Genomic DNA, 11,828 nt, shown 5'->3' with positions numbered 1-11,828 from the left:
AGCGAAGACCTTTTCCCTGCGCTCACACGTCTACTTGTCAAGATCCGTCCAACAACTGCACCGCCTGTGCTCAGACCCGCTTTTCCCCCTCCATTCTCACCCTTCGCATGCCTCTCTCCCCTTCGCGCCCGTTTTGCGACCTCCGCTGCTCCTCTACTCTTCTCTCGCGCTTCACGAACGATCTTTTCGCCAACGAAACGCGGACTCACTCTTTCAACGTTTCACACCCCCACACGCTACGCAATACGCGCCAAGCTGCATGCGCCTTCACGTAACGTCCCTCTCCGCGCAGCCACCGCATCCACTGGCTCTCTTTCTCTCGACCCAGCCCCCCTACACCCCTCCCCACCACCACTTGAAATCGTTTCCGCTTCCTCTACTCCTTTTGAATCAGCTCACCCCACCTCGCTTTCCACCTCTTTCATCCTTTCAACCTCCCAGAGGGGTACCTCGTTCTTCCCTGTTTTCCCTCCGGATGCCGCCTTCCTTCACCTCCTATCCACCTCCCTAAACTTATTAGACCCTCTTCCTCGCTTTCATTCTGGCAACGCTCCACACTTTACCACATCAAGCGTACCGCTGTGTAAGATGTCCAACCACGCCAGCATGAGTAACGGTGAGACACACCGTCCGCACAGCCCTGTCCACTACAGTCAAGAGCACACTCACCATGCTCAGAACAAGGCACAGCAGTCTTCCCACTCTCAGCCGCGCCGCACGGGATGCCTTGGTGTTCTGCAGTGCATCCGCGACGGCGTCATCAAGGCGGTGTGCACCATCATTCCGCCTGGCGGCATTCTCTCCGCCGCCTTCAACATGGCGAGTGCGTCCATCGGCGCCGGCATCCTTGGTCTGCCGTCGGCGACCGACTCGGCAGGTCTCATTCTCGCCATCCTCTACCTCATCGTCATCACGTACTTCTCCGTGTTCTCCATGTACATCCTCGCACTCGCGGCGCAGAATACGCGCATCAAGAGCTTCGAGGGCATGGCGCGCTGGCTCTTCCCGGCCGGAAAGTACGCCTTCTCCTACTGGGCCGCGTTCATTCGCTGCTTCCACGGCTTTTCCGCGTCCGTCGCGTACGTCATCAGCATTGGCAACTCCATTACACCCATGTTCGCCGGTGCGGCAAAGCAGCACCCCGACAACAGCGCGATCCAATTCTTCGCCACCACGCAGGGCAACCGCGTTTTCACAGTCATCATTTGGCTCTTCGTGATGCTGCCGCTGCTCATTCCGAAGCATGTCGACTCGCTCCGCTACGCCTCCGCTCTCGCGGTGATGTTTATTGTGTACTTCGTCATTATGGCTGTCGTGCACAGCATCCGGCACGGACTGCCCGAAACGTCCAAGCACGTGCGGCTGTCCGGCAATCAAGTGGATGATGACAAGCTGGAGCACAATACCGTGTTTCTTTTTCGCACAGGCAACTCTGTAATCCACACCGTGGGCATCTTTGTGTTTGCATACGTCTGTCAGGTCAACGCGTACGAGGTTTTCTGGGATTTCAGGCCGGAGATTCGCACGGCGAAGAACTACACGCTGGCAGCGTTCATCGGCATGATGATGTGCGGCACGCTGTACCTGCTGGTGTGCGTGTTCGGCTACCTTGACTTTGGCAGCAAGAACCTGCTGGGCAAGTCGCTGCTGCTCATGTTCAACCCGCTCGAGGAGGTGGACATCATGATCGCCTACGTTGGCATCATGGTCAAGCTGTGCGTCGCCTACGCACTGCTCGGCATTGCGGCGCGCAACTCCTTGTACTACCTGATCGGCTTCCAGCACCGCTACCGCAACCGCCCCGCTGCGGCGGTCGCAGGCGCTGCGGAGGAGCTCGGCGCTGTCGATGGCTGCGCCGCTGCTACCGCCCAGTGCAGCGCGAATCCGGTCGTGGCCATGGCGGACATCGCCGTCGTCCAGTCCGACGGTCTCGTCGGGGCGGACAACAACCACGGCCCCGCGGAGGCGACGAAGGACCGCACTCCGTCCACTTCCCTCAACGAGGACTCCGTGGACGAGGAGTACGTGGACAACACCACCGAGGACACGACGTACGTGGACAACATCCCGTTCTGGCAGCACCTGCTCGTCGTGCTCGCCCTCTCCGTCGCGTCGCTGCTGTGCGGCCTGTTCATCCCGAACATCAACACCGTCTTCGGTTTTGCTGGCGCGATCAGTGGCGGCTTCATCGCCTTTGTCTTCCCCGCGCTGTTCGTCATGTACTCGGGCAGCTTCACGGTGGAGCAGGTGGGTTGGTTCACGTACCTGAACACGTACCTGCTGCTGATCTGTGGCGTTGTCGGCATTGTATTTGGCACCGCCGGCACCATCTACGAAACGATTTGATTGCGTAGTGAAGTTTTAGTTTTTCCTCTGCGTTTTTTTTTGTTTTTTTCTCGTGCTGGTGAGCGAAAGTGCAGCCGCGCCGACGGTGCGGCTTGGGGTAGGCTGCCAAGGAAGATCTAAGAGAAAACTGATAGCGCCCTGTACTTATGGTTTTGCTTCTTTTGTTTTTCTGTTCGATGTGCCGCCGTACGTGGGCAGCCAGGTGGGCGGGTCTATCACTTCCGTGGAATATAAGAAAGGGAAGCGAAAGCGTTTCAGTGGGGGTGGAGGGGGTGTTAGGCGGATGTGCGCCTCTGCATGTGCGCGTAGTTTCCCGTGACGATACTTAAAAAGGACGCAACACGTTTGTCTTTGTGGCCGGCGCTCCTTTCGCGGCGCACAGGCGCTGCCACTCATTCAACTGCGCTTGTCAGCCCTTTATTCTTTTCTCTTTTTGAGAATCCGAATGCGTTCACCCTTGGCGTGTAGCAGCTGTGCGTAGACCAGCGAAAAGGTACGCACGGGTGAAGTGCGGAGGACCGGTCCTTCAATATCTTCGACCCCCGCCCGCGATTGTTTCTGCCTGTTGCAGATAAGATGTGAACACGTAAGTCTGTTCGTAAGAAGATTAAAAGGAGGGAGAAAAATGGGACGCAGAGGGTATTCATTCATGTCGCCTCTTTTGTTCATCTCTCCTTAGGATGCCGCTCGTCTTACTTCCTCGACCTCGCGTACCCCACACGATGCCGTAAGTTGCAACCGCGTTGCCTTTGATGTTGGAATCGGTTTGGGGCTCCTCTCAGAACAAAACAAAATGAGAAGAAAAGCGGAGGTGGAGTGGGTGAGCGTGTGTAATGGTGGGCTGTCTGGGCTGTGGTGATGATAGTTTGATTCCTTCTCTCCTGTTCTAAAGTCTACTCGGAGTGCATATCGCGTTCTCCACATGTGTGCGTGTGTGTGTGTGTAAGAGAGAGGAGGACGCATGTTGGCACTCCTTAACAGGCCTCAGTGTCGGGTTTCCCCCATTTCGTGTTCTTCGTAGCCCCCTGTCGGCGTGTTGTACATCCCCCCGGAGTTCTTTATGCCGAACGAGGGCGAGCGAAGAAAAAAACAAAAAAATCAAAAAAGGCACCCAAAAAAAGCGCAAAGAAGAAGTGAGCCGCAATGCGCGTGTCTTTTCCGTGTGGTGAAAGGGGACGGTGGCGGTCGCACACGGCCGTTAGCCCACACCTCTGCTCACGTCTGCAGAAGGGGGGGGCGGGACAATGACGAGTGCGGGCGGGTATGCGCGATTGAATTGCGCATATCCTTCTCTGCTGTGCCCTCTTTTCTCACCGCAACGTGGCTGAGCTACTTCCTCTCTGTAATCCCACTTCTGTGCATCCCCTCTTCCCAACCCCGTATGTTGGGCTCTCTTTTCCACTCACGTTCGCAACGCTCGCCAAAGACTTCCAGCTGTGAATACAGACTCCCATCGCTGGAGAGCATCAAGGGACTTGGCCACACAAACATGAACAAAAGGCGATCAACTTTCATCCGGTGAAGGATGAAGCGGCTTGTGAGCTCCACGCAAGCAACCTTCGACTTGGTGAACGCCACAAGACTGAAAGACCTCACCTTTGGCAGTGCTGTGTGCATCTCTGTAAAACCTTGTGTGTAGTACAGCTGAGGTTCTCATGAGCAACGGCGCTACAAGGAGAAAGGGAAGACCTGGAAGCCTGAGTGAATGAACCAAAGCCCGCGAGCCTCCATCACCCAGGAGCCCGCGACATGTTCTTTCTTTTCAGCACTTTCTCTTTTCACTGGGCGGAATGCCTTTGACGCTTGAGCACGACGCTGGTCAAGTGCGTGCAGTGCACTGCCGTCTCTCCGGATTCGGTAAACTCAATTTTGACTCCACATTTTCACGAGAATACAGAGAGACGTCTACGGTAGCGAGGCGAAGGGACTGCGACTGACTTTCCCTTTCTCCCCCTTGCCTCGACGTATCACCTCCTCCAGGCTTAACGTGTGAAGTTGAGCATCTCCGCAACTCTTCCTACCGTCACACCCACAAGCGCTCAGTATGCTGCACGTAAGCAAGTCGTCATTCCCTGGGCCACTTGTCCTCCTAGTCATTCGTTCTCTACAAGGACAATAGCGCCTCGATGCCGAGGGGACACACACCTCATTGCGTAGTCTTCGGGGTCCAGTGCCCCACTCTGTGGGTGAGCCAAGCAGCCTCCCTCTCCCTGGCAGCGCCGAGCCACTTCTGGCGGTGAGAGGGTGAGGCACCTACGACGCAACGAGGTCAGAGCAACGGATCGCTAGGGATGCCGGCGCTCATGTCCTCGACGGCGCGGCCTGCGGCAGTGAGGACGTCTGCGCCATCCATTGGATGGGCAGAGTGGCAGTGCGGCTCGAACGTGTCCCATCGGGCCCCACTGCCCACTGGCGCGGGGGGCCTGCGCCACCGCAAGTGACGCACCAGGTGGTGGCCGGCACAGCGGGAGCGGCTGTGGGGCGAACTGCAAGGCGGATGGGTGGTGTTTGAGGCAGCGGCCGTGCTCAGGTGCCTGAGTCGGCGCAGTGGTGTAACGCGTGTCTAGTGCCGCTTCGCACGACGCGATGCGCCCGCGACAGGCCGGGCAGAGTGGACTTGGACTCGTGTTGTATGGCAGCACGTGTGCATTGAAAGGGCCTCATTAAGCAGCGCCGCACAAATCACCCCACCCCGAGCGTTGGCGTGGAGGAGGGGGCAACGGGCCTTTCCCTGCCCCTCCCCCTCCCGCCTCAAACCTCCCCCGTGGATCTCCCCCACCCACGATCCGTGCTTTGGTACGCATGCGACGGCGTGTACGCGAGCGTATGCCACTGCGGTGAGGGCGAGCGCATGCAGGCACCTGCTCCTCTCTCGCCTCTCTGCGCTCAGGGCGGTGTCGAGCGCCAGCGGCCCCAGGCGCACCTCTCCCTGTGCCTCCGCTTTCCTCTCCTCCGCAGCGCATTGGGAGCGCAAGGCGGCGCCTGAGACGCGCGCCCGCACGCAGTCCAGCGAGTCGCAAACAAGCGGAGGCCGAGAACGCCGATTGCGAGCACAGCTGCCTCGCCACCGGGGAGCGCTAGCCGCCATCACCGAAGCGCACCAATCCCTCCCCACACACACACGCACGCCGCCTACCGCCACAGCCGAAAGCAAGCAAGGCAACGCGTGCAGCGCACCCCTCGCCTCACACAACCCCCACTCGCCCACCTTCCTGGCCCCCCCCCTTCATGGCATCGGCTACTCAGCACACGCGCAACAGCGCACATGCCTCCCACCTCCCCCTCATGCGGGCACGGGGAGCGCTCGTCTCGTCCCGGGATGGCCGAGAGGCACACATAGCGCGTGCCCATGACTCGCTCACCGCAGCCGCGCACGTGCCGCCGCATATGCCTGCAGCGCCGTACCGCTCGGCCCTTCCTCCGAGCAGCAGGCGGACACGCGGCGCTACGGGCGCGGGTGCCCTGGAGACACCCGGCATGCGCTAGTGTGCCAGTGGCTGGGCCTCTGTGTATTGTGGGCGGCGCGGGAGCTTGTAGCTGGCCGCCAGGGGCCGAGCCCTGCTGTGCGAGTGCGTTGGCGTGATGTGATGCAGCGCGAGTCGGTGCGTGCTCGTTCTCCGGCCACTCCCCGCCCTTGCGCACCTGTTTAAGCAGTGGGAGGGTGCGGAGATCCGAGGCTGGCGATCCTGGCTCGCGCAGCGTCTTGCGCACTGTCGCCGTCTCCCCTCCGGCGCTTTGCGGCATCGCAAGGGTTCTGTGAAGGCGCCGTGAGGCTCTTGCTCGACGTGCGGGGGTGGGGGTGCTGAGTAGAGACGCGGAGAGCTGCAGCCCCGTGGCAAGCGCCCGTGCTCTTTCGAACAGTGGCTCTTTACGGGGCCGTCTTGACCTCCGCTGTAGGGCGCGATGCTACAGCGTTTCTCCAGCCTGCGCCGCTGGCGCTGCGAGTCGAACGGTGCTGGCATGGATGAAGCTGGTGAAGAGACAGCGCGAGGTGGGCTGGAGGGGGCTCTCACGGCGCCGCATCGAGGTAACACCAAGCAGGTTTGTTCCCCGCGGGCATGCACGGCGTTTCCTCAGCGCCGCTGTACTGTGCGGCAGATGTTGGAGCAGCGGCCCCTCTTTCACTCCCCACCGCGCCGCCTCCCTGTCCCACGCCATCGAGCCGGAGGCAGCCAAGGCAGAGCAATGCGCGGCTAGACCCGTGGGGCACGAGAGCTCAACGGCGGTGTTGGGGCTCGCACGCACGAAGTCGTCTCCTCTCCGGAGCAGCGCATGCGGCTTCAGACAAGCCAGCAGGCGACGCTACGCCACGGCAGTGTGTCCTCTCTGCGGCGCCCCATTTTCCCCTTCTGCTCCGCTCGCTGCGGACCCTCTCCAGCGCCGCTGCCAGTATCCCTGCGCCCCCCCCCTCCCTCCGCTCGACACGGCGACACGCCTGTATGCCCCACGCCCCCTCTCCTCGGCACCGCCTCATGCACGGGCCGCGGCTGTTTTTTTGGCCAACCCTCTCTCTCTCTCACCGCCTCTTCTCTCCTCTGCCCTCAGCGCATCTGCTGGTAGAGACGCAGCCAGCGTCGTCTTCTGCCCTCTCCTCCCCAACCCCTCCCTCCCTCGCTTCTGTCTTCCATTCCAAGAGAGTGGGGACTAATGTCAAGCCAGCCATCCGTGAAGCCTCCCCACCACCATCGAACGCGACAGCGCGAGGAGTTCCCCGACCGCATCAGCAGCCACAGCGGTGTCGCGCTGGACTCCCCGCGGAAGAGCGTGACGATGGTGGGTGTCACGAGCACGACTAGTCTGCCGGCGGAGGCGCGGCGCGCAGGGCAGCGCTTCCAACGCCCGTCGCACTCGCAGCCGCGCCGCACGGGATGCCTTGGTGTTCTGCAGTGCATCCGCGACGGCGTCATCAAGGCGGTGTGCACCATCATTCCGCCTGGCGGCATTCTCTCCGCCGCCTTCAACATGGCGAGTGCGTCCATCGGCGCCGGCATCCTTGGTCTGCCGTCGGCGACCGACTCGGCAGGTCTCATTCTCGCCATCCTCTACCTCATCGTCATCACGTACTTCTCCGTGTTCTCCATGTACATCCTCGCACTCGCGGCGCAGAATACGCGCATCAAGAGCTTCGAGGGCATGGCGCGCTGGCTCTTCCCGGCCGGAAAGTACGCCTTCTCCTACTGGGCCGCGTTCATTCGCTGGTTCCACGGCTTTTCCGGGTGCGTCGCGTACGTCATCAGCATTGGTAACTCCCTTGCACCCATGTTCGCCGGTGCGGCAAAGCAGCACCCCGACAACAGCGCGATCCAATTCTTCGCCACCACGCAGGGCAACCGCGTTTTCACAGTCATCATTTGGCTCTTCGTGATGCTGCCGCTGCTCATTCCGAAGCATGTCGACTCGCTCCGCTACGCCTCCGCTCTCGCGGTGATGTTTATTGTGTACTTCGTCATTATGGCTGTCGTGCACAGCATCCGGCACGGACTGCCCGAAACGTCCAAGCACGTGCGGCTGTCCGGCAATCAAGTGGATGATGACAAGCTGGAGCACAATACCGTGTTTCTTTTTCGCACAGGCAACTCTGTAATCCACACCGTGGGCATCTTTATGTTTGCGTACGTCTGTCAGATCAACGCGTGCGAGGTTTTCTGGGATTTCAGGCCGGAGATTCGCACGGCGAAGAACTACACGCTGGCAGCGTTCATCGGCATGATGATGTGCGGCACGCTGTACCTGCTGGTGGCCGTATTCGGCTACCTTGACTTTGGCAGCAAGAACCTGCTGGGCAAGTCGCTGCTGCTCATGTTCAACCCATTCGATGAGGTGGACATCATGATCGCCTACGTTGGCATCATGGTCAAGCTGTGCGTCGCCTACGCACTGCTCGGCATTGCGGCGCGCAACTCCTTGTACTACCTGATCGGCTTCCAGCACCGCTACCGCAACCGCCCCGCTGCGGCGGTCGCAGGCGCTGCGGAGGAGCTCGGCGCTGTCGATGGCTGCGCCGCTGCTACCGCCCAGTGCAGCGCGAATCCGGTCGTGGCCATGGCGGACATCGCCGTCGTCCAGTCCGACGGTCTCGTCGGGGCGGACAACAACCACGGCCCCGCGGAGGCGACGAAGGACCGCACTCCGTCCACTTCCCTCAACGAGGACTCCGTGGACGAGGAGTACGTGGACAACACCACCGAGGACACGACGTACGTGGACAACATCCCGTTCTGGCAGCACCTGCTCGTCGTGCTCGCCCTCTCCGTCGCGTCGCTGCTGTGCGGCCTGTTCATCCCGAACATCAACACCGTCTTCGGTTTTGCTGGCGCGATCAGTGGCGGCTTCATCTCCTTTGTCTTCCCCGCACTGTTCATCATGTACTCGGGCAGCTTCACGGTGGCGCAGGTGGGTTGGTTCACGTACCTGAACACGTACCTGCTGCTGATCTGTGGCGTTGTCGGCATTGTATTTGGCACCATCGGCACCATCTACATGACGATTTAGGTGGCGCGGGTACCTCTGCTTTACCTCACAGTGCGAGCAGCCGTGGCTGTGCTACTTTGTGTATTTGTAACTCTGCTCTCTTCGAGCATGCAAGCGGCCCCTTCTGTTGGCACGCTGGCCGGGCGCCGGTTGAGCGGACGGTGTTTTGTCGGACCGCGTGTCTTGGTGCGTCAGACATGCGAGCCACGCGTTGTTTCCCGCTCTCTTGCTGGCCTGGTGCAGTGTGCCGATGGGCAGGCTGGGGGTGCCGGGTGCCGCACGCAGCGTCGGTGTTTCAGTGGCCCTCCGACGCACAAGATACGCCCACAGGCAGCCGGGGGAGGAGACGCGAAAGGGGACAGCCATGTCGTCCTCCGTCTCACTCGCTTTGCAGAGGGCGAGCGAACGCCTTTGCCATCGCAGCACCTCGCGCTGCGTGCGTACGCGTGGGTGCATGTGTGCCTCTTTGCCTCCCCTTTGCTCCCATCATCACCAACGCTACGCGGCGCTGCTGGGCTAGCCGACTGCGCGCCTGAGTGGGCGCTGCCACCGGCACGCACAGCTCTCTTCCTCTTGCCTTGCGTCGGCCCGTTCCGTCCGTCCCCGCACTGCTACACCGTGAGATCTGCACACATGCGCGCAGTGTCGAACAGGACTGGCCAAGAAAGCCCGCAACACGCTGGCGCGCCGTCGGCCAGGCCACCACCCTTTCTCGCTTTCCTGCCCTGCCCCCCCTCACCACCCCCTACCTCCCAGACTATATGCGGATATATATATATGTATGTATATCAGCCGCCTCGCCCCCTCCCTCCTTTGGTTGGGCACACAAGCACTTCCCTCCAGTGGGGCTTGCCAGCTGCTGCTCTGCTCGCGTGTGTGCGTGCGCGTGTCCGGCCGCTGGTGCATCTGTGATAGCGTCTCTCCCTCGTTGCTTTAGCCCCTTCTTTGCGTGCCCGAGCGGTGAATTTCCCGACCGTAGTGAAGAAAAACGGTGGAAGCCAGACGGAACCGCAGCGGCCCCTAATGGCCTCGTCGGTGGCATTCTCCACTCGGTGCCCTCGCCTTTAACTCTCTCTCCCTGCTGTCGCCCCCTTGGCAGCCGCAAGTCTCGCTTTCCTGCCTGAGCTCATCTCGCCCGCACTTCACTTGCGCCTCGCAACGCCCGCGTTCGCCTCGCGATGGAGGAGGGGCCTCTAGCTACCGCCTCGTGAGTCGAAGTACCCGACCAAAAGGCAGAACGAATCGCCATACGTCCGGAGGTGCTCCCCGGACACTCGCGTGTGTATGTGCACGGCCGTCCCCTGGTGGCCAGGTGAGACCCCCAACACCACCTTCTCTCCCCCTTCTGTGGAGAGTAGGGGGGTATGTCTGTGCATATATACGCCTGCCCCCTGCAACCCCCTCCATCACTGCATTCTTCCCTTCTGCCTTTCCTGATTCTTGCTGAGGAAAATCTGACGGAAACTGTTGGGCGCGATATATTTGACGTTGTGGAAGGTACGTTGGTGCCTTTTTTCTCTGTTTCTCGTCGATTTGATTGCGTTGGGTGTGCGTGTGCCTCACCCATTTCAGCGATGCGTACGGAGCAGCGTCGAGCACACTTTTTTGTGTGGAGATCAGCACATTTGGTTTTTTATTAGTGATGTTTTCTCCGTGTCCCTGTCATCCTTCCCTCGTCTCGGACGGCCCACCTCTATATTCTCTCCCAGAGAGAGGCACAGGACCCATTGACCCCCCCACTTTCTGGGATGCATCCGAGTGACGCCACATACACACGCACATGTACAAATCAGTGCGTTCATGCCGGCGGGTGTCGTCTTCTTTTCTGCTCTGCTGCCTGGTTCGATTGGAGAATGCGACCTTCGTTCTCGTTCTCTACTCATGTGGTATTCGTGCCAAGTCCGTGCCGATAAGCGAGGCAAAGATGGCGTCATGGGTGATATGAGGCGTGATGGTGGAGATTCTGGCGGCGCGTCTTTTGTTTTTCCTGCCACCTTTCCGCCTGCTCGGTGAGAGGAGGGAAGAAAATATCGGTGTGAGCCAGTGATATCCTTGGGATATGTGTGTGTCGGTGGATGGGACACTGTGTCGTTGTTTTTCATTGTCGTTCGCCCTCCCCCCACGTCTCGGTCACACCGGCCTTTTCATCGCCACCCTCTCCCCCCCCCCACTTCATCCGCATCTCCGTTCAGGTCGCTGTGTATCCCTCGCGTGGTTTTTCCCAAGGCGCGGCCATCCTCCGCCTTCACCACTCTCGCTCTCAACACTGAAGAGTGGGGAAAAGGTGTTGGCCTACGCAGGATCTCTTCGCTTTCTCGTTTCCTTCTCTTTTTCTTGCTGGCCTATGTGTGGGGATAGGTGTGGGCTGGGACTCTGTGCTTCGCGCCCCTGCAGACAGCACACACCCTGTACGCACCATCTCATCGATGGGAGGCACAAGCCCTCCCCCCCCCCCAGGCTACCATAGGTCTGTGAGAGGCGAGAGAGAGCGTGAGCAACACCTCCTCCGCCTCTCCTTCTCAATGAATGTTATATCTCAGCAAAGGAGACGAGAGACTCCGGAGTAGTACGAGAAGCGCAACAATGGGAGTCATTTTCAACACAGCAGCGCCGCATGCGATAGCAAGATGACGAGCGTACTTCACCTCTCTCTCTTGTCTTATACTTAGGATGCCAGATAGTCTTACGGCTACTCGCCTCTCCCCCTTCTTCGCCGTTGTGTGGGCGGTCCCGCGTTGAAAGAGTTCGTTTCTCCTCTTTCGTATGCACCTACGACCCCCCCCCTTCTCTTCCGCTACTGCCCATGAACACCCTCCCTCGCCCCCTCCCCCTTCCTTCACTCCCCACCATGCCCATCGGAAAAAAAAAAACACACACACGCAATATCACTAACTGGAACAGTTAGAAGTGCACACACGTATGCATTCGCACCGGGGTACGCTTAGCTCATAACGGCGATAGGAATAAGAGAACCGTGCCCGGCGTCTCTGCCCATCATCACCTCCTCTCTT

General features: G+C 60.0%; 2 protein-coding genes across 2 annotated transcripts; both read left to right on the top strand.

Moving 5' to 3' along the window:
• Window positions 1-588: 588 nt before the first annotated feature.
• Window positions 589-2,346, top strand: AAT1.2 (amino acid permease; the record flags this gene model as incomplete). Its single annotated transcript, XM_001567146.1, has 1 exon — window positions 589-2,346. One exon carries the CDS (start codon window positions 589-591, stop codon window positions 2,344-2,346), a length of 1,758 nt encoding a protein of 585 aa, XP_001567196.1.
• A 4,647-nt stretch (window positions 2,347-6,993) lies between these two features.
• Window positions 6,994-8,838, top strand: AAT1.1 (amino acid permease; the record flags this gene model as incomplete). Its single annotated transcript, XM_001567145.2, has 1 exon — window positions 6,994-8,838. One exon carries the CDS (start codon window positions 6,994-6,996, stop codon window positions 8,836-8,838), a length of 1,845 nt encoding a protein of 614 aa, XP_001567195.1.
• Between the last annotated feature and the right edge of the window lie 2,990 nt (window positions 8,839-11,828).

This window comes from Leishmania braziliensis, chromosome 31 (assembly GCF_000002845.2).
Source record: "Leishmania braziliensis MHOM/BR/75/M2904 complete genome, chromosome 31".
In the NCBI taxonomy this organism is placed as follows: Eukaryota; Euglenozoa; class Kinetoplastea; order Trypanosomatida; family Trypanosomatidae; genus Leishmania; species Leishmania braziliensis.
This window is presented reverse-complemented; position numbering and strand designations above follow the sequence as displayed.